Here is a 27042-nt window from a genome sequence, read left to right as displayed (position 1 = left end):
CTGCTCACTTAATACACCTCTCCCCCCGTTTTTCATCGGCCGCTCCCCTCTGCCAATCCCTTCACTGATTACCTGTTGCCCAGCGAATAGAGTTCAAAATACTAACACTAACATACAAAGCCATCCACAACCTGTCCCCTCCGTATATCTCCAACCTAATCTCCAGCTACCTGCCCACATGTAACCTCAGATCCTCCAAAGACCTCCTACTCCACTCTGCTCTCATCCGCTCCTCACACAACCGTCTCCAAGATTTCTCTCGTGCATCCCCCAAACTCTGGAACTCCTTACCAAAACACACAAGACTGACCCTCAGAATCTCAGGATTCAAGAAGACCCTGTAGACTCATCTATTCAGGAAGGCCTACAACCTCCAGTAACAATACAGTTAGCATATCACCATCTGAACAGTCTCTACCCTCACCTTCTGTCTCTATCCCTCTTCCCATCACAGAATTAATATAATAATATACATCAAATTGGGATTAATATAATAATGTACAGCAACATGGGATTAATATAATAATGTACAGCACCATGCAATTAATATAACACTGTACAGCACCATGGGATTAATATAATAATGTACAGCACCATGGGATTAATATAATAATGTACAGCACGATGGGATTAATATAATAATGTACAACACCATGGGATTCATGTAATAATGTATGGCACCATGCGATTAATATAATAATGTACAGCACCATGGGATTAATATAATAATGTACAGCACCATGGAATTAATATAATAATGTACAGCACCATGGGATTAATATAATAATGTACAGCACCATGCAATATAATAATGTACAGCACCATGGGATTAATATAATAATGTACAGCACCATGGGATTAATATAATAATGTACAGCACCATGCAATATAATAATGTACAGCACCATGGGATTAATATAATAATGTACAGCACCATGCAATATAATAAAGTACAGCACCATGGGATTAATATAATAATGTACAGCACCATGCAATATAATAAAGTACAGCACCATGGGATTAATATAATAATGTACAGCACCATGCAATATAATAAAGTACAGCACCATGGGATTAATGGTGCTATATAAATAAAGAATAATAATCTTCAGATTTGGTTGTTTTTTGTCGGATTTCTGGCACTGTTATGGTTCGGGCCAATGTCAGGATTTGGAACACAAATAGGCAGGTCCTCAGGAGGTTCAGTCCTATTCCATATTCCAAATTATGCAGCAAATAAAGCCACTGTGTTCTGTACAAGAAGAAACCAAAATAGTCAAACACATAATGTTCTCCTCAATATCAGAAATGACAGGTCGTAATTAGTTGCTAATTGCTTGCTTATTTTAACGTATCATAATGTAGAATTGTATTTGGCCCTCATTTCACAGCTTGTGGATAAGTGACAGATCGAAACATACTCCAAAATATTTATTTTTGGCAATCTCTATTTTGTATTTTGTCTGTCTATAACAATACATTATAAATAGTGATAGGATAGTAGAGGCAAAATTATATATGTATGTATGTAAAGTAGGGTTCACACTACCGTTGGTGTCCACTCAGAAGGCGTTTAAAAAAAACAAAAAACATACCTTATCATAAAGGACACACATGGACAATGACTGATGGCTATCAGTTACTGTCCTTTAGAAGTCTGTTGCCCATAGACCTCAATGTTAAAAAAAAATGGACACTTACTGTCCATTTTTTCAAACAGACAGAAAATTGTGTAGGATTATTTTGTCCGCTTGAAAAAAACGAACATGGTTGTAAACAGACACTAAAGAACGAAGATAAAGTCTAGAGATGAGCGAACACTATTCGAAACAGCCGTTTCGAATAGCACGCTCCCATAGAAATGAATGGAAGTGCTATTCGAAACGGCTGTTTTGAATAGTGTTCGCTCATCTCTAATAAAATCCCTTTGAAATGAATAGGAATTGCAAACAGACCAGCTAGTGTCTGTTGATAAAATCTTGTACGGACAATAACCACGGACACTGCTGAGTGGACACCATCGGTAGTGTGATCGCCACCTAAGAGGCAAGATTATATATGTACAGTATGTATGTAAGAGGCAAGATTATATATGTATGTATGTATGTAAGAGGCAAGATTATATATGTACATACAATGTTGGCCAAAAGTATTGTCACCCCTGCAATTCTGTCAGATAATACTCATTTTCTTCCAGAAAATGATTGCAATCACAAATTCTTTGGTATTATTATCTTCATTTAATTTGTTAATTATGTTTGCCAAATTGGATATAATTCCACAGCAAACATAAAAAAGGGGGTGGACAAAAGTATTGGCACTGTTTGAAAATCATGTGATGCTTCTCTAATTTGTGTAATTAACAGCACCTGTTACTTACCTGAGGCACCTAACAGGTGGTGGCAATAACTAAATCACACTTGCAGCCAGTTGAAATGGATTAAAGTTGACTTGACCTCTGTCCTGTGTCCTTGTGTGTACCACATTGAGCATGGAGAAAAGAAAGAAGACCAAAGAACTGTCTGAGGACTTGAGAAGCAAAATTATGAGGAAGCATGAGCAATCTCTAGGCTACAAGTCCATCTCCAAAGACCTGAATGTTCCTGTGTCTACCGTGCGCAGTGTCATCAAGAAGTGTAAAGCCCATGGCACTGTGGCTAACCTCCCTAGATGTGGACGGAAAAGAAACATTGACAAGAGATTTCAACGCAAGATTGTGCGGATGGTGGATAAAGAACCTCGACTAACATCCAAACAAGTTCAAGCTGCCCTGCAGTCCGAGGGTACAACAGTGTCACCCCGTACTATCCATGGGCGTCTGAATGAAAAGGGACTGTATGGTAGGAGACTCAGGAAGACCCCACTTCTTACCCAGAGACATAAAAAAGCCAGGCTGGAGTTTGCCAAAACTTACCTGAGAAAGCCAAAAACGTTTGGAAGAATGTTCTCTGGTCAGATGAGACAAAAGTAGAACTTTTTGGGAAAAGGCATCAACATAGAGTTTACAGGGAAAAAAAGAGGCCTTCAAAGAAAAGAACACGGTCCCTACAGTCAAACATGGCGGAGGTTCTCTGATGTTTTGGGGTTGCTTTGCTGCCTCTGGCACTGGACTGCTTGACCGTGTGCATGGCATTATGAAGTCTGAAGACTACCAACACATTGTGCAGCATAATGTAGGGCCCAGTGTGAGAAAGCTGGGTCTCCCTCAGAGGTCATGGGTCTTCCAGCAGGACAATGACCCAAAACACACTTCAAAAAGCACTAGAAAATGGTTTGAGAGAAAGCACTGGAGACTTGTAAAGTGGCAGCAATGAGTCCAGCCCTGAATCCCATAGAACACCTGTGGAGAGATCTCTTGATGGCAGTTTGGAGAAGGCCCCCTTCACATCTCAGGGACCTGGAGCAGTTTGCCAAAGAAGAATGGTCTAAAATTCCAGCAGAGCATTGTAAGAAACTCATTGCTGGTTACCGGAAGCGGTTGTGCGCAGTTATTTTGTCTAAAGGTTCCTCTACCAAGTATTAGGATGAGGGTGCCAATACTTTTGTCCGGCCCATTTTGGAGTTTTGTGTAAAATGATCAATGATTTGACTTTTATTTCATTCTCTTTTGTGTTTTTCATTACAAGCAAAATAAATGAAGCTATTAATACCAAAGAATTTGTGATTGCAATCATTTTCTGGAAGAACATAAGATAAGATAAGATAAGATAATCCTTTAATAGTCCCACCTTGGGGAAATTTCAGCGTGTTACAGCAGCATAGTAATACAGATACAGGATAATACAGAGTAATATGTTACAGACGTAGACACAGATAAGATGAGAAGAGAAGATATACTAGGAGTCCATGGCAGCTAAGGAAAAACAGAAGAGAAAGAGGAAGACCTCATGGTCATCCTCATAATCATTAGTTCTCTGTGCGGAGTGCTCTTCGTTTGGTCTGATGTAGATTATACAGCCTGGTCGCAGTTGGAAGGAAGGACCTGCGATAGCGCTCCTTCTCACACTTGGGGTGAAGCAGACGGTCGCTTACAGTGCTGCCAAGTCCCATCAGGGTCTCATACATGGGGTGGGATTTGTTCTCCCGCATGGAGGTCACCACAGACAGTATCCTTCTGTCACCCACCACCTGTACTGGGTCCAGGGGGCTCCCCAGGACAGAGCTGGCCCTCCTGATCAGCCTGTCAAGTCTATTTCTTTCCCTGGTTGATATACTGCTCCCCCAGCAGGCCACACCGAAAAAGATGGCTGAGGCAACCACAGAGTTGAAGAAGGCCCTAAGAAGTGTCCCCCGGACTCCGAAGGCCCTCAGCCTCCTGAGCAGGTAGAGTCTGCTGTGGCCCTTTCTGTGCAGCGCCTCCAGGTGATCAGCCCAGTCTAGTTTATTATTGAGGAGCACGCCCAGGTACTTATAGGTCCTGACTATCTCAATACATGTTCCTTGGATCTCCACCGGGGTCGGAGCACCTCTCCATTTACTAAAGTCCACCACCATCTCCTTGGTCTTCCCAGCATTAATCCTGAGCTTGAGTAATACATGAGTATTATCTGACAGAATTGCAGGGGTGCCAATACTTTTGGTCAACACTGTAAGAGGCAAGATTATATATGTATTTATGTGTGTAATAAGCAAGATTATATATGTACATATGTAAAGGCAAGATTATATATTTATACATAATTGTTTATATTCAGATATACTATGAGTAGAGATGAGCGAACAGTGAAATGTTCGAAGTTTGATTTGAGTAGCCGCTCAATACTTGACTGTTCGATCGAACATCGAACGCCATTATAGTCTATGGGGAATAAATACTCGTTTAGGGGGAAACCACTATTCGACTCAGGAGGGTTACCAAGTCCACTATGACACCCCAGGAAATGATGTCAACACCCTGGAATGCAATTGGGACCGCAGGGGAAGCATGTATGGGGGCATCTAACATGCTCAAGTCACTGTATTATGCCTGCGGTAGAACCAGCGTTGATTGGCTGAATGCTGTACTCTGTATGGCATTCGGCCAATCAATGCTGGTCAATGCATTCCTATGGGACAAAGTCAGTTCCCGCATATCGCAAGCTGACAGGGATCCTGACCAGATAGAGCCCCAAAGAACTGTTTGAGTAACATTCCCACCTAAATAAAGCTAATCCCTAGCTAACCCTGCCTGTACATCTATCCCTGTCTCACAGTCAAATAGTTCACAGTCTCATATGACCCGGATATTAAATCCACTATTCGTACAAAGTGGAGGTCACCTGATTTAGCCATCCAATTACTTTTTCCGATTTTTATACTGTTGTCGTAGTTCCTGTCCCACCTCCCCTGCGCAGTTATTGGTGCAAAAAAAGCGCCAGGGAAGGTGGGAGGGGAATCGAATTTTTAATGAGTTTGCTACGTGGTGTTCGACTGGAATCGAACATCTCGAACAGCCTGATATCCGATCAAACATGTACTCGGTCAAACGCTGTTCGCTCATTTCTAGCTTTGAGGTCTATATATACAGATACAGTATATATTGTGCGTGTGTGTGTATATATATATATATATATATATATATATATATATATATATATATATATATATGTATATCATATGTAGAATACAAATAAATCCCTAATGAATATGTATTCAAAAATAGGTGCCAAAAGAAAAACTACTTGTCCCAGAAAAAGTAAGAATTTTACATGCACAGATGTTCTTTGGCTGATACTCCACGTTGCGAAAAAAATTCAGCATTTTACAGTTCATGCAAAGTGGATGGGATTCTGGCTAAGCATTTTTTGTTTGTTTGTTTTTTTGCTACGTCTCGCTATGTGGGGCCTTAGCTGTAAAGGGGTTTTCTCATGAACCTGGCAATATTACATTTTTAGACAATTCAGTTTAATATATTGGTGGCTCATATATACAATCCTCTTCCCAGGTCATCATTGAAGACATTGGTAATAAGGCGATCTATGAATTTCCATGCTCACGTTGGCTCGCTATTGATGAAGATGATGGAAAAATCCAGAGGGATCTCCTTGTTGGAGGAAGCGAGGCAACAGGTAGGGAGATTGTTCCTTAATATGTTAGTTGTGCTTTGTAGGCTCTCCTATGATGTTGTTAACAGCTAATGTTGAGGTCCATAGCAGAGGTGGGGGCTCACCATGTTTACACATGTCCAGTTTCTGTTTTGTCAGCATGCAGGGACAGAATGATGTGGAGGGTTTGCCCACAGTATAATGTTTCATAGCAGCCCCTCCACACAGTATAATGTCCACTATAATGTCTCATAGTGGCCCCTCCACACAGTATAATGTCCCATAATGGCCCCTCCACACAGTATAATGTACCATAGTGGCCTCTCCATACAGTATAATGTCACATAGAGGCTTCCAAACAGTATAATGCCCCACAGTGGCCCCTCCATACAGTATAATGTCACATAGTGGCTCCATCACACCATATAATGTCCTACAGAGGCCACCCCACACAGTATAATGTCACATAATGGCCTCCATACCATATAATGTTCCATAGTGACTCTACGGTGTTTGTTGCAAAAGTTTTGGGGTCAGTAGAACCCAAAATAATTTTTTGGGCTCACCACCCATAATCTATCATTATACTTGGGTCAACACGGTGGCTCAGTGGTTAGCACTATAGATTTGCAGTGCTGGCGTCCTGGGTTCGACTCCTGCCAAGGACAACATCTCCAAGGAGTTTGTATGTTCTCCCTGTGGATTTCCTCCTATACTCCCAAGACATACTGATAAGGAAAAATGTACATTGTGAGCCCTATACGTGGCTCACAATCTACAAAAACAAAAAACCTATCATTATACTCTGGAGTCATTTCAGACCTCAGAGTATAATGATTGGAGGCACAGGGAAGGTGACAAACACAAAAACCAGTGTTTCTACCTCTCCTGGTATCCAGCCATGACTACCATCTTCAGGTCTCTTTAATGACATTACATGTGTAACCCCCTCACAGGAGTTACTAATGGTTATTTGGCCATATAAGTGCCTTACATGTTATGATGGATTGTATATGTTGCCATGTTTATTCTGTATTCATTTGTGTAATGTTGTTAAGCTGTTGTTCTCTGGTTTCACTTGTCCTAGTGAGCTGTGGTCTCCACTATAGTGAGTGGATCTGTAGCTGGAACAGGAAATAGTCATAGCAGGGAGAGGAAGTAGTATTCTGTAAGAGCCAGGGAAGGAGAAGCAAGGAGAAGTGTGGCAGTGGCCATCTTGTGTTTCAGATACTGTGCTGTGAGGATTGCCACAGCAGTAGCAGGACAGAGAAGCTGTGTGACAGCGCCCCCATCACTATCAGTAAGAGGAGAGGATTACATCAGGCTAAGCAGAGCTATAACCCTGGCAGCCTGCACCGACCTCTACAAGGTAACTGAACCCCTGCAGTATACCAGAAGCTGGATCTGCAGACATCTTAGACTCTCTGCTAATACATGGGAAGGTGTCAGCCAGCTACAAGCCACTGTGCCACAGCTCACTGCTACAGGACAAGTGACCAGCAGATGCCTGTTACAATAAAGCAGTGAGCACTTCTACTGATCCTGGCCTGGACATTGCCTTCCTTGCAGCTAAGCCCTGGGCAAATGCTCTTTGTTGGAGTAGAGCCCTGGCACCCACATCACCATCTCAGCCCAGGGACCAGCGGGTGTCTCAATACTCCAACTGGCGTCACATCTAACTGACTCTGCCTATTTCCCTGTGCACCTCTCCTGGGAGTTCTGGTGCCTATAAGGTCACCGTGACAGTCCAGCCTCCTGCACGGTTCTCCCAGGGTGGTCGCAGTTGGCGTCACGAACAGGATTTCTGTGCCATTGAAAAAGAAGGGAGGCACTTGAGCTGCTGGCAGGAAAAAGGATCCGTGACTGCGACACTGTGCAGTATCGCCATCTTGGCCCTGCATCGCACGCTATACCTGAATCTACAGCACAGGCAAAAGCAGGTGAGCCACGTACTGCCAGTATGTTTAGGAACAAAGAAAAAAGGGATTTTGTCAGTTTTAAACACCAAGGGTTCAGTAGTGAGGATGAGGAAGAGGGGTGTAGTGTTTCAACCCCCACAGCTGCAGTAATGCCAATCACAATGCCTTATTACCCAGGTGTGCCATGGCTGCCGCTCTATGTAGGCGAGCCAAATACCCTAAAGGACTTTAAAGAAAAGATGCAAGCAACTTTCAAAGTTTATCCCCTCACTGCTGAGCAGAATGTTGCTATGTTAATGGGTCAGATGGGAGGACTAGCCCTCCGTGAAGTTAAGTCCTGGGATGTTAAGGAGAAACAAACTGTTAAGCAAATTTTTGATAAACTGCGCGCCATATTTGAAACTAAGACTCTGTCAGAACTAAAAGCTCGGTTCTTTAGCCGCAAGCAGAACGCAGGTGAAAGTCTTAGAGACTATGCTCTGAGCTTGGATGAAGCTCTCCGCCAGGTTGCGCAACTAGATCCTCATGAGCTTCACAATTATGATTGCACGCTGAAGGAGCAATTCATTGAGGGTGCTACACCTGATGCAGTTAAAATGCAACTACGTATGCTTAACTCTCAAGACCCTGACCGACCCTTCAACCTATTTAAAGAGACAGCCATCCAAATCCTTAAAGTGGACACAATGCCAGAGGAGCAGCATAATGTGCCCTCAGCTTCTACAGCACCTCCGCCCTGTGTAATCCAACAACCCATTTCTCAGTGCGCACAGATCCAACCTTCTGACTCCAACCTTGAACTCCAAGGACAAATCGCTGAACTTTCAAAGAATCTAATTAAGCTTTGCAAAAAAGTGGATGACCTTCAGCTGACACCACCGAGGTCTCCCTCATCCCGGCACTGGCAGCGACCTTCGCCACGTCAGTATTCACGCAGACCGTTATTCCGACCCGGTCGCAGGGTCACGGACCAGTTTGATTCATCCGGAAGGCCCATCTGTCGAAGTTGTCATTTACCAGGACATGTTGAACGAGAATGCCAGTCTTTAAACTAGGCCGTCCTGGGGCAGAGGACCTACCCCCAGGAGACAACCACCACCATGGTCCACTATCACCTGAATGGGGCCGACGTTTCATTGGAGACCGTCCTATCCTTTCCATCAATATGAACAACATCCCACTGACTGCTCTCTTGGATACGGGATCACAGACGACCACCATGCCCCTTGCCCAGTTTGAAAAATATTGGTCTCAAGATCAGCTACAACCATGCAATCCTCATGAGCAGGTGACTCTAATTGCCAGCAATGGACAAGAACTTAAACAGGTAGGATACTTCCTAGCCACCCTTAAGATTGGCAAAACCGAACTGAAGGATCAAGGGATTGTCATTGTGGACGTTGCCAAAGACAGAGACACTCCCTCCATCATCATTGGGACCAATGTCTTAGTTAATTGTTTTGATGAAGCCATTGCTGCCTTGTCTGACACTCTTCAAATAGCCGCTCCAAAAGAGAGACACATCTACCATAAGGCCATTAAGGTTTTGGTACAACAACAACAGGTACAACTTTCCCAAGGTGAGATCGGAAAAGCTAGGGTGACTGACGCTAGACCCATCATCTTACCACCTGGTCATGTGATGATGGTCTGGTGCCGGGCCAGGTTTGGTGTCAAAGGCAGGGATTACTCCGTGCTCATCGAGTCAATGCCTACGGATCGTACAGTTATTGCTGCCCGTAGTTTGGCTAAGGTGACCCATGGACGAGTCCCTGTACAATTGTTGAATTTTGGGGATTCTGAAGTTACACTACCACGGTATACAGTGGTTGCCAAATTATCCAGAGTTCAGGATGCTGATTGCCTCCAGAGAGTCCATTGTGGAGCTCAGACCACCAATTCACAACCCACATGTAACCCCACTGGGGAGCAAAAAGAATGGTGGCAAGAGATTCACCTTGGAACCCCTGAGACGCCTTCATCTCAGCTGGAAGGGGTATTGCGGGTAGTTCACGAATTCAAACACATTTTCAGCAAGTCCCCTATGGACTTTGGGCATGTCACTGCAGTAGAACACACAATTCAAACTGGTGATCATCCTCCCATCAAGGAAAGACATAGGCCCATTCCCCCAGCACAATACCAACAAGTAAAAGGCTTACTCCAAAACATGAAGGATTCCGGTGTTATAAGGGACAGCCGAAGCCCTTGGGCTGCTCCCTTAGTACTCGTCAAAAAGAAGGACGGTACTATTCGCCTTTGCGTGGATTACCGCAAATTGAATGATATCACTCACAAGGATGCATATCCGCTGCCCCGGATAGAGGAGTCCCTTGCAGCTCTTCAGTCTGCAGCCTACTTCTCTGTCCTGGACCTTACCAGTGGATACTGGCAGGTCCCTATGTCCCCAACTGATGCTGAAAAAACTGCCTTCACAACACCAATGGGTCTGTTTGAATTTGACCGGATGCCATTTGGGTTGTGCAATGCGCCTGCCACATTCCAACGGCTCATGGAGTTCTGTTTAGGTCATCTAAACTTTGAGTCTGTCCTGTTATATCTGGATGATATAATTGTTTACTCCAGAACATATGCAGAGCATTTGGATCACCTTGCGAGAGTGTTTGAGTCTTTGGATCGCTATGGTCTGAAACTCAAGCCTTCCAAATGCCATCTCCTAAAATCTGAAATCCAATACCTGGGACACATTGTGAGCGCTGATGGAGTGTCGCCAGATCCTCAGTACACTGAACGGATACGCGACTGGCCAACTCCTGAAACGGTAAAAGACATCCGTAGATTCCTTGGGTTCGCCGGTTATTACCGCCGATTTGTAAAAAACTTTGCCCGGATTGCTGCACCCTTACAGGCTGTACTGGTAGGTCAGTCTACCACCCGATCTGGTAAGAGTCCAACTATCCAATGGACCCCTGAAATGCAAAAAGCATTTGATGAGTTAAAAGCAGCCTTAGTCGGTCCAAATGTCCTTGCTTACCCTGATTACAGTAAACCGTTCATTCTGCAAACAGACGCAAGTAAAACTGGACTTGGTGCTGTCCTTTCCCAGAAACAAGAAGGTTTGATTAGACCCATTGCATTTGCCAGTCGTTCGCTTCGGGCGACTGAACGTAATGACTCTAACTATAGCTCCTTTAAGTTGGAGTTTCTGGCCTTGGTTTGGGCGGTTACTGAAAAATTCCATCATTATCTCACCGCCATTCCTTTTGTTGCATACACAGATAATAATCCTCTGACCCATCTTAGCACTGCCAAATTGGGAGCAATTGAGCAGCGTTGGGCTTCACGTCTTGCCAATTATCAGTTTACCTTAAAATTCCGGGCAGGGAGAGAGAATGTTAATGCTGACATTTTATCTCGGTTACCCCAAGAGTCAATTAATGACCTAGATGACCCTGACATATGGGAAGAAATTGAACTCCCTGACTTCTATGACAAAGTCACTCAACGTGTTAACCAAAATGTCCGGACCAAATATTGTAACCTTCAGACCACGCGGGTTGAGTCCCTCCATCATATGGATTGGGAACAAGTCCAAAAACAAGATCCAACATTGCAAAGATTAAAAGACCTTTTAAAAGATTCAAATTCAATAGGTCCAGATAACAATGCAAGCCCTGAACTTCAAAATCTTTGGCGAGAGCGCGGTCGTTTAACCTATCTGCAGGGAAAACTGGTCCGCCGTTATGTAAATCCTCGTACCCATGAGCGAGTGTTTCAGATTGTGATACCAAGACAAGACGCTCCTTTGATCTTGGATGCGTATCATAATCAGTCAGGACATTTCAATGCCCAAAAGACAGAACGAACCATTAAGGATCGTTTCTACTGGGTGGGAATGCGCCCTCAAATTGAACAGTGGTGCCGGGATTGTGCACAATGTGCTTTGCGGAGAGGATCTTACCAACGGGCCCCTCTACAGGGCATTGTCACAGTCAGACCACTAGAGTTGGTAGCGCTTGACCACGTCAAGTTGACTCCAAGTCGGTCAGGTTACACTTATGCATTAACAATGATTGATCATTTTTCAAAATTCATGGTTGTAGTCCCAGTAAAAGATATCACTGGTAAAACAGCAGCTCGGGAATTCCAAAGACATTTTGGGCGACCCTACGGTTATCCTGAAAAGATCCTTACTGATCAAGGTCCTGCATTTGAGTCAGAGCTTTTTCAAGAGTTCTGCAACCTCTATGGGTGTCAAAAGATCCGCACTACAGCCTACCATCCCCAGGGTAATGGGCTTTGTGAAAAAGCCAATCAAATCATTATCAACATGCTGAGAACAGTTGCCCGTGAAAAACGATCTGAGTGGCCAGAGCTATTGCCAGAGATCACTGAGATCTATAATAACACCAGACAGGATTCCACAGGGTACACTCCTGCATACCTCCTTAGAGGACAGATAGGGCAGCTCCCCGCTGATCACCAAATGGGAGTGATTACAGAGGTTAGGTCCCCACCTTTACCAAATGACACTTGGGTAGCAGAAAGACTAAGGGTTAGTAGAGAACTTCAGGAACTTGTGTGTAAATCTCTGGACCAGGCTAGACACAAACAGGCTCTCCAGTATGACAAAGGAGCAAATGCTCAACCCTTGCAACCTGGAGATAAGGTCCTAAAAAGGCGACATGTTAGGCATCATAAGTTAGAGGATCGTTGGGAAGACAAAGCCTATGTTGTCCAAGAGGCACCACATAATAACTCTAAAGTGTGTAAAATTGTTCCAGAGGATGGAGAAGGTCCATCCCAGTTAGTGTCTCGAGATGATCTCAAAGTCTGTCCCTCCTCTTATACAAATCCAAGAGTGACCCGTCGGTTACCGGCTACTCCACACGCTCTGTCACAACCAAGACGGACATTACCCTGTATACCCATTCCTGGCCAACATGGTACAGAATTAGGACTTGCTCTGGCTTCCCCTAACTTATACTTCTTTGTGAGACCTACGGTTACACCGTTGCAAAGAGAGACTCCCTCTGTGTCAAGGGAAACAAGTGACTCCATTTCCTTAGAGGACTTTGTGTCAGAGACTCCGGATACTCAGGTACTCCCTGTTGACAGAGAGGAGGCCTCAGAGCCTGAAACAATTTCTCAAAGGAGATCCCAAAGGGTAAACAAGGGTAAACCCTCAGTTCGCTACAGCCCTTAAAGGAGCATGCCAAGATCAGCCATAGTAGACTGTGCATTCCAGCTGATCATCTGCCTTGGAAACTTTTGTTTGTCTTCACTTCAACAAATAAGCCATATACCTGGTGCCATAGTGGCGACACCATGCTTGGACTGCCCAAAGTTCTATCTCTATGTTTATTATTTGTTCCTAACCCATTTAACGTTTATTCCATTTACTTTGTACTATGGGATATTTAAGCCATTGACTGTTTTCTGTGTTATTGGTAGCCCGAGGACGTGCTACATTCAAGAAGGGAGGGATGTAACCCCCTCACAGGAGTTACTAATGGTTATTTGGCCATATAAGTGCCTTACATGTTATGATAGTTTGTATATGTTGCCATGTTTATTCTGTATTCATTTGTGTAATGTTGTTAAGCTGTTGTTCTCTGGTTTCACTTGTCCTAGTGAGCTGTGGTCTCCATAGCAACACACACTATAGTGAGTGGATCTGTAGCTGGAACAGGAAATAGTCATAGCAGAGACAGGAAGTAGTATTCTGTAAGAGCCAGGGAAGGAGGAGGAAGGAGAAGGGTGGCAGTGGCCATCTTGTGTTTCAGATACTGTGTTGTGAGGATTGCCACAGCAGTAGCAGGACAGAGAAGCTGTGTGACAGCGCCCCCATCACTATCAGTAAGAGGAGAGGATTACATCAGGCTAAGCAGAGCTATAACCCTGGCAGCCTGCACCGACCTCTACAAGGTAACTGAGCCCCTGCAGTAGACCCGAAGCTGGATCTGCAGACATCTTAGACTCTCTGCTAATACATGGGAAGGTGTCAGCCAGCTACAAGCCACTGTGCCACAGCTCACTGCTACAGGACAAGTGACCAGCAGATGCCAGTTACAATAAAGCAGTGAGCACTTCTACTGATCCTGGCCTGGACATTGCCTTCCTTGCAGCTAAGCCCTGGGCAAATGCTCTTTGTTGGAGGGAGCACTGGCACTCACATCACCATCTCCAGCCCAGGGACCAGCGGGTGTCTCAATACTCCAACTGGCGTCACATCTAACTGACTCTGCCTATTTCCCTGTGCACCTCTCCTGGGAGTTCTGGTGCCTATAAGGTCACCGTGACAGTCCAGCCTCCTGCACGGTTCTCCCAGGGTGGTCGCACATGCATTAGGTAGGCATAATAATAATGATAATGCCCACCTGACGTCTGTGTTGTCACTAAAGAGGCTAAAACATAGAAGGGAGTTGCGCCAGAGCCCAGGAGAGGTAAGTAGCACTGTTAGTTAAGTTTGCTCACCTCCCTGATTATTATACTCTTCAGACCCCTGGGTATAATAAAAGCAGTCTCAATTTGGACGATTCTGAACCGCCAGATGAACCTCGGAAGACATATTTTGTGGGGTTCGCCAAACAACTGCCCTTGCAGACGGCCCGCGGCTTTATTTACCAATACCCTTTCCTGCTCAAGACCACCTCCACATCCCCTTTTGCCCTCCAGGGGGCCCCATGCGTCCCATATCACGTTCCTGTCAGTGATGTCCTGACGCTGTTCAGCATCAGCGATGTGATATGGGTCGCACAGGTCCCCCTGGATGCCAGAAGGGGAAGCAGAGGCGACCCTGAGCATGGACAGGGATTGGTAAGTAAATAGTGCCCCATATGTACCTGCTGGTGTTACTCCAGCAAGTAAAAAGTAAAAACTATTTAAAAAAAGAAAAAAAAAAGGAGGTGTCCACCAGGCCCCCTAAGGTTGCGGGCCCTGTACCACTGCTACAGCGGTAGTTACACCACTGCATGGTACAGTACATGGAGATGGCGCTAACTACTGTATGATGCTTATAACTGCACACCATATTGTAAGCTTATAGGTACACTGTATGACCAGACAACATCTATATAACTGGCTACAAGAAACTCTCTATGCCAACTATGATTTTTTTTCTAATTGTCAGGAATTGTGTATAATGTTTCTATAATGACTGGAGATATCCGAGGTGCCGGCACCAACTCCAAGGTTCACGTCAACCTCCATGGATCGAAGGGTTTAAAGAACAGCGGGAAGTTATTTCTGGAAGGAGGAGAATTTGAGCGAGCGAGAATTGACATCTTTAATATAGAGATTGCGGCCCTGCTCAGCCCTCTCAGCAGAGTGACCATCGGCCATGACGGGAGAGGTGTGGGCTCCGGGTGGTATTGTGAAAAGGTCAGTCAATAATATTCTGAGCTTTTCACTTGAGTGTTAAAGAAGATCAGTCACTTTACTTTTTGACTTGAACATATGCTGGGCTATGCTGGGGCTGCCTTGTTTCATTTCATGAATTGCTCTATATTGTAGATAGGAGCTTTGAAATATTTCTTGCAAATTACGCAGGGTAATAATTGAGCAGCAGAGGAAAAATTAGCAGCCGTTTTGAGGGGCATGGTTATAAAAATAAAAAAATTCAAAAAAAAAAAATCAACAATTTTCCTAGCTTTGAAATAAAGATATATAAATCAAAACAAGCATAAACAAATTATACATCCCTATGTCCGAAACGCCCGGTCTGCAAACATAGAAAAATATTTTTCACATACAGCAAACGTTGCAGAGGGAAAAAAAGAATCAAAGGATACAAACCGTTTATTTTCGTTGTTTTGACTCCCGTAAAAATTTGAATAAAAAGCGATTAAAACGTCAAACATTCCCCCAAATGGTATAACTAAAAATACACCTGGCCCTGCAAAAATAGACACTTCCCCTTACACAAATAAATATAAAAAGAATTACAGATGTTAAAATATGGCAACTCCAAGAAAATTTTTATTTATTTATATTTAAAGTTTTGGATTTTTTAAGGGGTTAAAACGTAAAAAAATAAATATTGTAGGTATCCCCAGAATCATATCGACCAATATAATACAGTAGACATGCCATTTTGGCTGCACAGTGAACGCCGTATAAACAAAACCCGTAAGAAAGTTGCACAAAAGCAGTTTTTCTCCACTTCTCCCAATTCTGAATTTTTTTCCAGCTTCCCAGTACATTATGCAGGATAATAAATGGTACCGTTACATAGTACAATTTCTCCTCCAGGCACTAAAACGTCATATGGCTCTGTGAACGAAAAATAGCAAACTTGTGAGGTTTGGAAGGTGGGGAATAAAAAAAAATACGAAAATTGAAAAATGAGGTTAATATTAGACCAGAGATCGGGCCCTTAAATTAATTCAGAGCCCACACCAGATCTTGTAAGAGCAAAAATTGTCCCTCTATAACATTATGAGACCACAGACCAGATTAAAAATATTCCAACTCAAATGGTATTATATGATGCACATAAGCAGATTAGTGGGATTCCTCTGAGATTATAAAGTATGCAATAGGTTTTTAAACTTCCTAACAAAGAGCGTCTACCCCACAGAATCATATATATGGTATAATGATGCATGCATTGGAAAAACTTTTTGGAGTACAGTATATAGAGCCATCAGGGCACGCTGAGAGTTGTAGTTCGCAATAACTGAGGAGCCACAGGTTGGAATCTAATGAACATACAATATTTATCACTATGCACAAAATGTAACATACACGTCAAACCCTAAAACTGAATGCTGGGACTGACATAAAGCTGTGTTCCAAAAAATATCTTTAAAGAGCTGAGCTCCCTGGAGTTTTCAGAGTCAATATCATCTGCACTTTGTCACCTCACACAGACTGGCCTGTCCTGCGTCTTGTAAATACATCAATCTTGTCTTTTTGTTCTGTCAAAAATAATATCAGAAAATCATCTTATACCCCTCTAACCAAAATGTTATCTGTTAACCTTGAGATCTGACAGGCTGAAGTTTTTCCATCTAGAGTCCACTAAACTCCTGCCAGGCCTTTCACTGCGGTTTCAATTTTGTCTGCAATAAAAAGACTAACTACTGTAATACTACATGTTATCTAACAAAATATAAGTACTATAATTGTACCTTTTAACTGCAAATATATAACTAGTATAGTACTGCCTATTATGTACAAGAATATGACTAATATAATACTGCCCTTATATGCAAGAATATAACTATTATAATACTGCCTCTATGTACAAGAATATAACTACTATAATACTGCTCCTATGTACAAGAATATAACTACTATAATACTGCCTTCTATGTACAAGAATATAACTACTGTAATACTGCTCCTATGTACAAGAATATAACTGCTATAATACTGCTCCTATGTACAAGAATATAACTACTATAATACTGCTCGTGTACAAGAGTATAACTACTATAATATTGCCCCTATGTACAAGAATATAACTACTATAATACTGCTCCTATGTACAAGAATATAACTACTATAATACTGCTCCTATGTACAAGAATATAACTACTATAATACTGCTCCTATGTACAAGAATATAACTGCTATAATACTGCTCCGATGTACAAGAATATAACTACTATAATACTACTCCTATGTACAAGAATATAACTACTATAATACTGCATCCTAAGTACAAGAATGTAACTACTATAATACTGCTCCTATGTACAAGAATATAACTGCTATAATACTGCTCCTATGTACAAGAATATAACTACTATAATACTGCCTCCTATGTACAAGAATATAACTACTATAATACTGCTCCTATGTACAAGAATATAACTACTATAATACTGCTCCTATGTACAAGAATGTAACTACTATAATACTGCTCCTATGTACAAGAATATAACTACTATAATACTGCTCGTGTACAAGAGTATAACTACTATAATATTGCCCCTATGTACAAGAATATAACTACTATAATACTGCTCCTATGTACAAGAATATAACTACTATAATACTGCTCCTATGTACAAGAATATAACTACTATAATACTGCTTCTGTGTACAAGAATATAACTACTATAATACTGCTCCTATGTACAAGAATATAACTGCTATAATACTGCTCCGATGTACAAGAATATAACTACTATAATACTACTCCTATGTACAAGAATATAACTACTATAATACTGCATCCTAAGTACAAGAATGTAACTACTATAATACTGCTCCTATGTACAAGAATATAACTGCTATAATACTGCTCCTATGTACAAGAATATAACTACTATAATACTGCTCCTATGTACAAGAATATAACTGCTATAATACTACTCCTATGTACAAGAATATAACTACTATAATACTGCCCCCTATGTACAAGAATATAACTACTATAATACTGACCCCTATGTACAAGAATATAACTACTATAATACTGCATCCTAAGTACAAGAATGTAACTACTATAATACTGCTCCTATGTACAAGAATATAACTGCTATAATACTGCTCCTATGTACAAGAATATAACTACTATAATACTGCTCCTATGTACAAGAATATAACTGCTATAATACTGCTCCTATGTACAAGAATATAACTACTATAATACTGCTCCTTTGTACAAGAATATAACTGCTATAATACTGCTCCTATGTACAAGAATATAACTACTATAATACTGCTCCTATGTACAAGAATATAACTGCTATAATACTGCTCCTATGTACAAGAATATAACTACTATAATACTGCTCCTATGTACAAGAATATAACTGCTATAATACTACTCCTATGTACAAGAATATAACTACTATAATACTGCTCCTATATACAAGAATATAACTACTATAGGGGGCCACACGGTGGCTCAGTGGTTAGCACTGCAGCCTTGCAGCGCTGGAGTCCTGGTGTTCAAATCCCGCCATGGGCAAAAAACCATCTGCAAGGAGTTTGTATGTTCTCCCCATGTTTGCATGGATTTCCATCCCATATTTCAAAAAAAGACATACTGATAGGGAAAAATGTACATTGTGAGCTCTATGTGGGGCTCACAATCTACATAAAAAAAGAATATAACTACTATTATACTGCTCCTATGTACAAGAATATAACTACTATAATACTGCTCCTATGTACAAGAATATAACTACTATAATACTACCTCCTATGTACAAGAATATAACTACTATAATACTGCTCCTATGTACAAGGATATAACTACTATAATACTGCTCCGATGTACAAGAATATAATTACTATAATACTGCTCCTATGTACAAGAATATAACTACTATAATACTGCATCCTAAGTACAAGAATGTAACTACTATAATACTACCTCCTATGTACAAGAATATAACTATTATAATACTGCTCCTAATTACAAGAATATAACTACTATAATACTGCTCCTAATTACAAGAATATAACTACTATAATACTGCCCCTATATACAAGAATATAACTATTATAATACTGCTCCTTTGTACAAGAATATAATTACTATAATACTGCCCCTATGTACAAGAATATAACTACTGTAATACTATATAAAAATTGGATCTTGGTTTTGGAACATTATGAGGGTTAGCTCACATGTCACTCCTGAGAACCGTGACAGATTCCGTACAGAATCTTCCTCCTGTTGTTTTTAATGGTAGGCAGAGTTTGCAGTGGCACGTTGGAAAAAATCAGCCATGGATTGCTTGTTGATTGGGCCATTCATCAGCAAAGGAAAGCAGAAACAGAATGCTGATGGCCTGGTTCGGCATTCCGTTGCGGCTTGACCACCGCCAAATATGGTTCATTGTGTGTATATGCCATGTGATAGTCAGAGATGTGGGGAATGATCTCAGGACAAAGCTGAGAGAGAATGGTGATAGCAATGTTAACACGACTTCAATTCTCTCTTTCATCACACAGGTTGTCGTCTACTGCCCATTCACAGGTATTGAGCAGACCTTCCCATGTGGCAGATGGTTGGATGTGGATGAAGGAGATGGGCTAATAGAACGAGAACTATATGAAATGGTTTCCTTGCGTCAGAAAAGGCAGAAAAGTAAGTAGAAAGAAATGAAAACCCCCTTCTGCGGTCCACACCCCCATATCTCTGTATGCTAAGGTTCACACTATACACAGCAGCACTAGGTATGCTTTGTACATAAAGTCCATATGTAAATAGAATAAGCCGTCTTTGGATCCTTGATCTTGATATTTAACCTATTGTTACCTAGTGTGGTGGCAGATCCCCAGATCATCTGTCTCGTTGTCACCGTTACATCCTCCTTCCATTACAGAACATCCATGGTCTCTTTGGATCTGGACAAGTGATATGAAAAATGCCGGGACTGACGCAAATATACTTCTTCAGATCTATGGGGAAAAGGGCAAATCAGATGAAATGAAACTGGACAATAACTCTGACAACTTTGAAACTGGACAACTAGACAAGTTCATGGTAAGATATGGCACAGGTCACACACAATCCAGAGAGTATACATATGTTGTATAGAGGACTCTACTAGTTAGGATTAGAGATGAGCGAGTACTATTTGAAACTCCCGTTTCGAATAGCACGCACCCATAGGAATGAATGGACGCAGGCGGCGCGCAGGGGGTTAAGTGGCCAGCCGGCAAAGTCAAAGTCTTTGCTAAAAATTAAAAAATTAAATAAATAAAAATATGCAAAAACAATATGCAAAAAAAATGTCAACACTTAAAGCCCTGTGTGTCTCTGAAAACATTTGCGAAAGTTATTTCAATAACCCAGTGAACAAAAATGCTATAACCTATCAAAAGTGCATGTATCAAAAAACCTAAACATGTGTCTGGTCGTGAAGTGGTCGATTCTCCTTGTGTGCAATCCTCCCATTTTATTGTACTGGGGCTCACTTATTGTTTTATCTTTTACAGATTGAGCTCCCAGACCTGGGGCTTCTTTATAAAATCAGGATTTGGCATGAGAAGAGAACTGCATTCAGTGGCTGGCACTTAAGTAAAGTAAGACCCAGACTCTATCATATGATGCAAGAGGGAGGGCAGGGGTATAGCTAAAGCATTATGGTCTCAACTTGGGCTTCCTCTGTGCAACTTTTCCTTACCACCATCAACTGCATCCCATCTGCACATTTAAGTAGCATTTCCATCTCCATTTCCCTCTCTACTTGGGCTCAGACCACCATGAAGACTTCTCTACAACATGTCTATGCACACAAACTTCCCATCATTCCCATCTCCTGTCGAGGTCTGCCACACATCATGCTTCTTATTATGTCACAGCCTCTCCAACAAAATCCCTCCGTGATTGCATGCTGGTGGCTGACTGCTATTTGGCATTAAAAGGTTAATTTTATCCTCTCTGACAGTGGAAGTCTGTGTATCATAAATCTCCTTCCCCTGTCTCATGTCAGTGAACCAGAAGGTTACAAATTCAAGATGCATAGACTGATGGCTGTAAAAAGAATTCAGAAAGGAGATGAAAGAATTTCAGAGACCTAGCGTGGTGAGGGTGACCTATGGCCCCACCTTCCTTATAGGCTCAGTTGTAGCTGCTACAATTGTGATCCCTATAGTTATACAAGTGGGAGAGGGGTCCCAAGATAGTCAGAGATCATCTGCCAGAGCTATAGCAGCTCTGGATTGCCTCTTTTTCCATGGTGGTTGATTGTTAATTCTTCCATTGAAGCATCGTTTGGTTTTCGGGTGAGCATATAATATTCCTAAAGGGTTTACTTATGAAAGTCTTGGGCAGGAAATCACTGTACTTATAAACTCATCTTACTTAATGTAAATGGGCCCAAAATTCTTTATAGATGTTAGCGCTGTGTTTAGAGCCCAAAATGAAAAGAAACATAATCTAAAATATAACATTCTGTCTCTCTGAAGTCACCACTAGGTGGAGCTCACTCCACAGATATGAAGACAACTCTTAAAACTTGATGAATCTCCATGCAGTGAGCTCCCCTAGTGGTAAATATACAATATCGCACAATGCAGTCCTTATATCAGAACAGCCATCCTGTTTTCTCCAAATATACCTCTGCTGTCTGCTGCAGAACCCCCCTTATAGAAAAACTCCACCCTACAGAGGAACATAGACTTTGAACAGCTCGCATTTACTATACAAGATAATCTAACCCGTAAATTATAATTTTTTGGATACTCACAGGTGACCCTGCTGAAAACACTCACAAAAGAAAAATACACCTTTAAATGTGGCCGCTGGCTGGACCCCAACGAGGACGACTGTGAGATTGTGCGAGAGCTTCCAGCTGAGGGTCCACTGGTGAAAGACGTATTACCAAGTGAGACTTCATGACGGTAGTTCATCCATCCCTCCATGCTAGAAAGATGATATTGAGGGACACTTTGGTCTAAGGCCCTTTCTTGTGCCAGATCTGCAACACAAGCCCTGATCCACAACACGCTTGCTACATTGTGTAAATATGGACAGAGCAGGGTGTGGCTTGGGGTGTGGACGTCTCAACCTGTACCACCCTTTTTCTGGTGTGAGTTAACATGGAAATCTACGCCAGCTCCTAACTGGCGTAAATTTCCATTCTGGCGCATAGATGTCAGACTGATATACACTGCTCAAAAAAATAAAGGGAACACTCAAATAACACCTCCTAGATCTGAATGAATGAAATATTCTTATCGAATACTTTGTTCTGTACAAAGTTGAATGTGATGACAACAAAATCACACAAAAATCATCAATGGAAACCAATGGAGGCCTGGATTTGGTGTCACCCCCAAAATTAAAATGAAAAAAACACTACAGGCTGATCCAACTTTGATGTAATGTCCTTAAAACATGTCAATGAGGCTCAGTAGTGTGCGTGGCCTCCACATGTCTGTATGACCTCCCTACAACGCCTGGGCATGCTCCTGATGAGGTTGCGGATGGTCTCCTGAGGGATCTCCTCCCAGACCTGGACTAAAGCATCTGCCAACTCCTGGACAGTCTGTGGTGCAACGTGACGTTGGTGGATGGAGCGAGACATGATGTCCCAGATGTGCTCAATCGGATTCAGGTCTGGGGAACGGGCGAGCCAGTCCATAGCTTCAATGCCTTCATCTTGCAGGAACTGCTGACACACTCCAGTCACATGAGGTCTGGCATTGTCCTGCATAGGAGGAACTCGGGGCCAACCGCACCAGCATATGGTCATCTTGGTACCTAATTGTAGTCAGGCTACCTCTGGCGAGTACATGAAGGGCTGTGCGGCCCTCCAAAGAAATGCCACCCCACTCCATTACTGACTCACTGCCAAACCGTTCATGTTGAAGGATGTTGCAGGCAGCAGATCCCTCTCCACGGCATATCCAGACTCTGTCACATGTGCTCAGTGTGAACCAGCTTTCATCTGTGAAGAGCACAGGGTGCCAATGACGAAATTGCCAATCCTGGTGTCCTGTGGCAAATGCCAAGCGTCCTGCACGGTGTTGGGCTGTGAGCACAACCCCCATCTGTGGACGTCGGGCCCTCATACCATCCTCAAGGAGTTGGTTTCAAACCGTTTGTGCAGACACATGCACATTTGTGGCCTGCTGGAGGTTATTTTGCAGGACTCTGGCAGTGCTCCTCCTGTTCCTCCTTGCACAAAGGCGGAGGTAATGGTCCTGCTGCTGGGTTGTTGCCCTTCTACAGCCCCCTTCATGTGTACTGGTGCACTGGCCCGTCTCCTGGTAGCGCCTCCAGGGTGTCACGTTGCACCACAGACTGTCCAGGAGTAGGGCAGATGCTTTAGTCCAGGTCTTGGAGGAGATCCCCGAGGAGACCACCCACAACCTCCTCAGGAGCATGCCCAGGTATTATAGGGAGGTCATACAGGTACGTGGAGGCCACACACACTACTCAGCCTCATTTTGACATGTTTGAAGGACATTACATCAAAGTTGGATCAGCCTGTAGTGTGTTTTTACGCTTTAATTTTGGGGGTGACTCCAAATCCAGGCCTCCATTGGTTAATACATTTGATTTCCATTGATGATTTTTGTGAGATTTTGTTGTTATTACATTCAACTTTATACAGAACAAAGTATTCAATGATAAGATTTCATTCATTCAGATCTAGAAGGTGTTATCTGAGTGTTCCCCTTTTTTTTTGAGCGGTGTATGAAGAGGCCGGAGCACCAAGCCACATTCCCTGCACCAGTTAGGCCCTTTATTAAGACTGGCATACGATACTCCGGTCCTAATAAATCTGCATATTAGTAACAGAGTTATGAGTGCAGCTCTGGTTGTGACTGGAGTAAAAGATATGAAGTAACTCAAGATCAGTACAAAAGAGATTAGGCAATTATTTGTACCGCACAATTCTATTCTCCTGAGTAAATTAATAAATTGCAGGTGAAGGTTGACCTTCTAGGTTTTCCGAAGTGAAAGTCGATCGTCGGTGTGAATTATCCATGGGGTGTTCACCATCTGTCCCTGCTGAATAATGTATAACGTAGGGTGTTTTGTGCTGTGTAGCCCCGATCACTACAAGAGCAGATACAGGGATCCTCATCTGACTGGTGTCTTTGGTCCCTGCAGTTGTGAAGTATCGAGTGACCGTCCACACTGGGAACGTGAGTGGAAGCGGCACTGATGCTAATGTCTTTATCTGCCTCTTCGGAGATCTGGGGGATACTGGAGAACGATTCCTCATCGACTGCAAGAACAATATGAACAAGTTTGAAAAAGGCAATGTAAGTACGAGGTCGAGTATGGGGTATACAAGTCAACAAAGCAACAGGGAATGGGGGTTCATGCAAGACAGCCACAATGACTGCCAAGTAGCACATATCTGGGATAAGTAAGACGGCAATAGGAACAATAGTAGATACTGTTGTCAATAAGGCTCAGTGGTGTTATCTATAGCAGTATTAACTTCTATTGTAATCCTGCAAGTGTAATATAAATAAGTTGACTGCAGCGAAGGAAAACCCTTGCAGAATTGACAATTGTCATTCTAGTATTAGGCTTGGTAGCCAGAGTGATAATTGCACAATATAGTCCATTTTTAATATAGAAAGTAAGGAAATAAAATTACAAAAATTGTTAAAAAATATGTTTAACATAAAAACTTGTTTTAAAAACTAGGTACATTTTTTTGGTGACACATTTCCTTTAAGAAAAGAGGCATAAAGTGTGCTCCTTTATTCCATAAATCTTATATAGCATACATCAATGAAGAGAAAGCGGTGCAAATGCTGGTTGTTTTTGGTAGACACCAGATTCACAGGCACAGGCATTTGGATCTAAACACCACAAATTGTTGGTATTAAAGGAGCTATCCGGCCTGTGATACTGATATCCACTTCCTCTTCTGTGGCAGTGACATAATGTCCATTGGTCACATGTCATTGATACTGCTCAGCCCCATTCAAATGAATGGGGCTGATCTGCAACATCAATATTTATAAACAATTTGCCCTAAATACATTTTATAAGTGAAGATAAGTAAGTATGTGTTATATTTCATTACTTCTTTCTCTGCTTATCAGACTCTCCTCCTCCTTTTTGCCTCTATCACTGATCACTCACGATTTATTGCTAAAATAGAGAAAATATGGCAAAAAATAGTTATGTAGGAATTACAGCAACATTGCTCAGTACTGCTGTATAATGTCATCCATGCTGCTGCTGCTGCTGCTGTTTTTAGTAAATGTTACATGGTCTCACCACAGTGCTGGATTTACAGTGACACTGCTCAGTACTGCTGTATAATGTCACCCATGCTGCTGCTGCTGTTTTTAGTAAATGTTACATGGTCTCACCACAGTGCTGGATTTACAGTGACACTGCTCAGTACTGCTGTATAATGTCATCCATGCTGCTGCTGCTGTTTTTAGAAATGTTATGCAGTCTCACCACAATGTTGGATTTACAGTGACACTGCTCAGTACTGCTGTATAATGACATCCATGCTGCTGCTTCTGTGTGTGATATCGTGATAGAGAAAGGATCTCCTTATCTCTACGTGTGCTATGTATAGGAGATATCATATCACCAAAACTCTGGTCCCTACTCCCTCCTCCCCATCCCCTTTTTATAGACTATGGTTAGTAGCTGTAATCTGAGCCCTCGGTGAACCTGATAATCTGTCTCCTCCTTGTTTCATGTGTCAGATTATATTACTGAATGAAGAGTGAAGGAAAGTTCAGGGAACAGGGGAGGAGAAGGAGAGGTTTTTCACTTTTTTTGTATTTTTTTTTATTATAATTGAATGTACCATAGATTCATAGTAAGTGGTTCGTAATTGGGGGCACAAGGTAATAAAAGACTTATACATTGCGGTGCTCTCAGTGGGAGTTATACTCTTTTATCCTGCACAGAGGATTGTCTAGACTGATACACTGTAGCAAACCTACAGCTGTGTAAGCAGTACATGTGTCTTCTCTATTGTGGGTGGAATAAGTTATCAATACTAGCATTGGTGGCATTTTAGCTTGAATAGCTTTGTGGGATAGTACTTGGTAAACTGGCTAAGTCCTTTTTTATATGAATTGAAGCCACACAGAACCTTCTCTTATCCATAGGCAGATGAGTTCATCATTGAGGCTGTGACGCTGAAGCAAGTGAGGAGGGTCCGCATTGGGCATGATGGGAAGGGAGGAGGCTGCGGATGGTATATGGACAAAGTGGTAGTGAAAGAAGAAGGAAAACCAGAGACTGAAGCCATTGAGTTTCCTTGTAACAGGTAGGACCAAAAAGGCACAAAAATAATGCAAATCCAACTTTTCTGCCTACTTCCTGACAACCCAATTCACTGTGACCAAGAACAAAGTAGACAGAGAGACATGCAGCACTAGTTTAGACCTCTCTTTTACCAGTTGGTCCTCATCTCTTCCACATTTTTATCAGTGGGTCCTCTCCTCTTCTGTTCTTTAACAAGCGGGTCCCTTCCTCTTCTACACTTTTACCAGTGGGTTCCCACATCATCCATACTTCTACTAGTGGGTTCCCACCTCTTCCACATTTTACCAATGGGACCTCACTTTTTTCACACTTTTACCAGTGGGTTCCCACATCTTCCATACTTTTACCAGTGGGTACCTACATCTTCCATACTTTTACCAGTGGGTACCTACATCTTCCATACTTTTACCAGTGGGTACCTACATCTTCCTTACTTTTACCAGTGGGTTCCCAC

The 27042-nt window shown here is 42.3% G+C and overlaps 1 protein-coding gene across 1 annotated transcript in view; it reads left to right on the top strand.

Annotated features, from left to right (window-relative positions):
- LOXHD1 (lipoxygenase homology PLAT domains 1) overlaps positions 1-27042 on the top strand; it is a 141459-nt gene that overhangs the window by 64224 nt on the left and 50193 nt on the right. The window contains exons 12-19 of the mRNA XM_075269762.1: positions 5924-6047; positions 15036-15286; positions 19823-19958; positions 20197-20357; positions 20813-20899; positions 22068-22203; positions 24441-24595; positions 26429-26589. Coding sequence (XP_075125863.1) covers positions 5924-6047; positions 15036-15286; positions 19823-19958; positions 20197-20357; positions 20813-20899; positions 22068-22203; positions 24441-24595; positions 26429-26589 — 1211 coding nt within the window. The remainder of the gene's footprint in view (positions 1-5923; positions 6048-15035; positions 15287-19822; positions 19959-20196; positions 20358-20812; positions 20900-22067; positions 22204-24440; positions 24596-26428; positions 26590-27042) is intronic.

Source organism: Leptodactylus fuscus, chromosome 1, assembly GCF_031893055.1.
Source record: "Leptodactylus fuscus isolate aLepFus1 chromosome 1, aLepFus1.hap2, whole genome shotgun sequence".
NCBI classification, from domain to species: Eukaryota; Metazoa; Chordata; class Amphibia; order Anura; family Leptodactylidae; genus Leptodactylus; species Leptodactylus fuscus.
The sequence above is the reverse complement of the archived record's forward strand: the minus strand, read 5'-3'. Positions and strand labels throughout refer to the sequence as shown.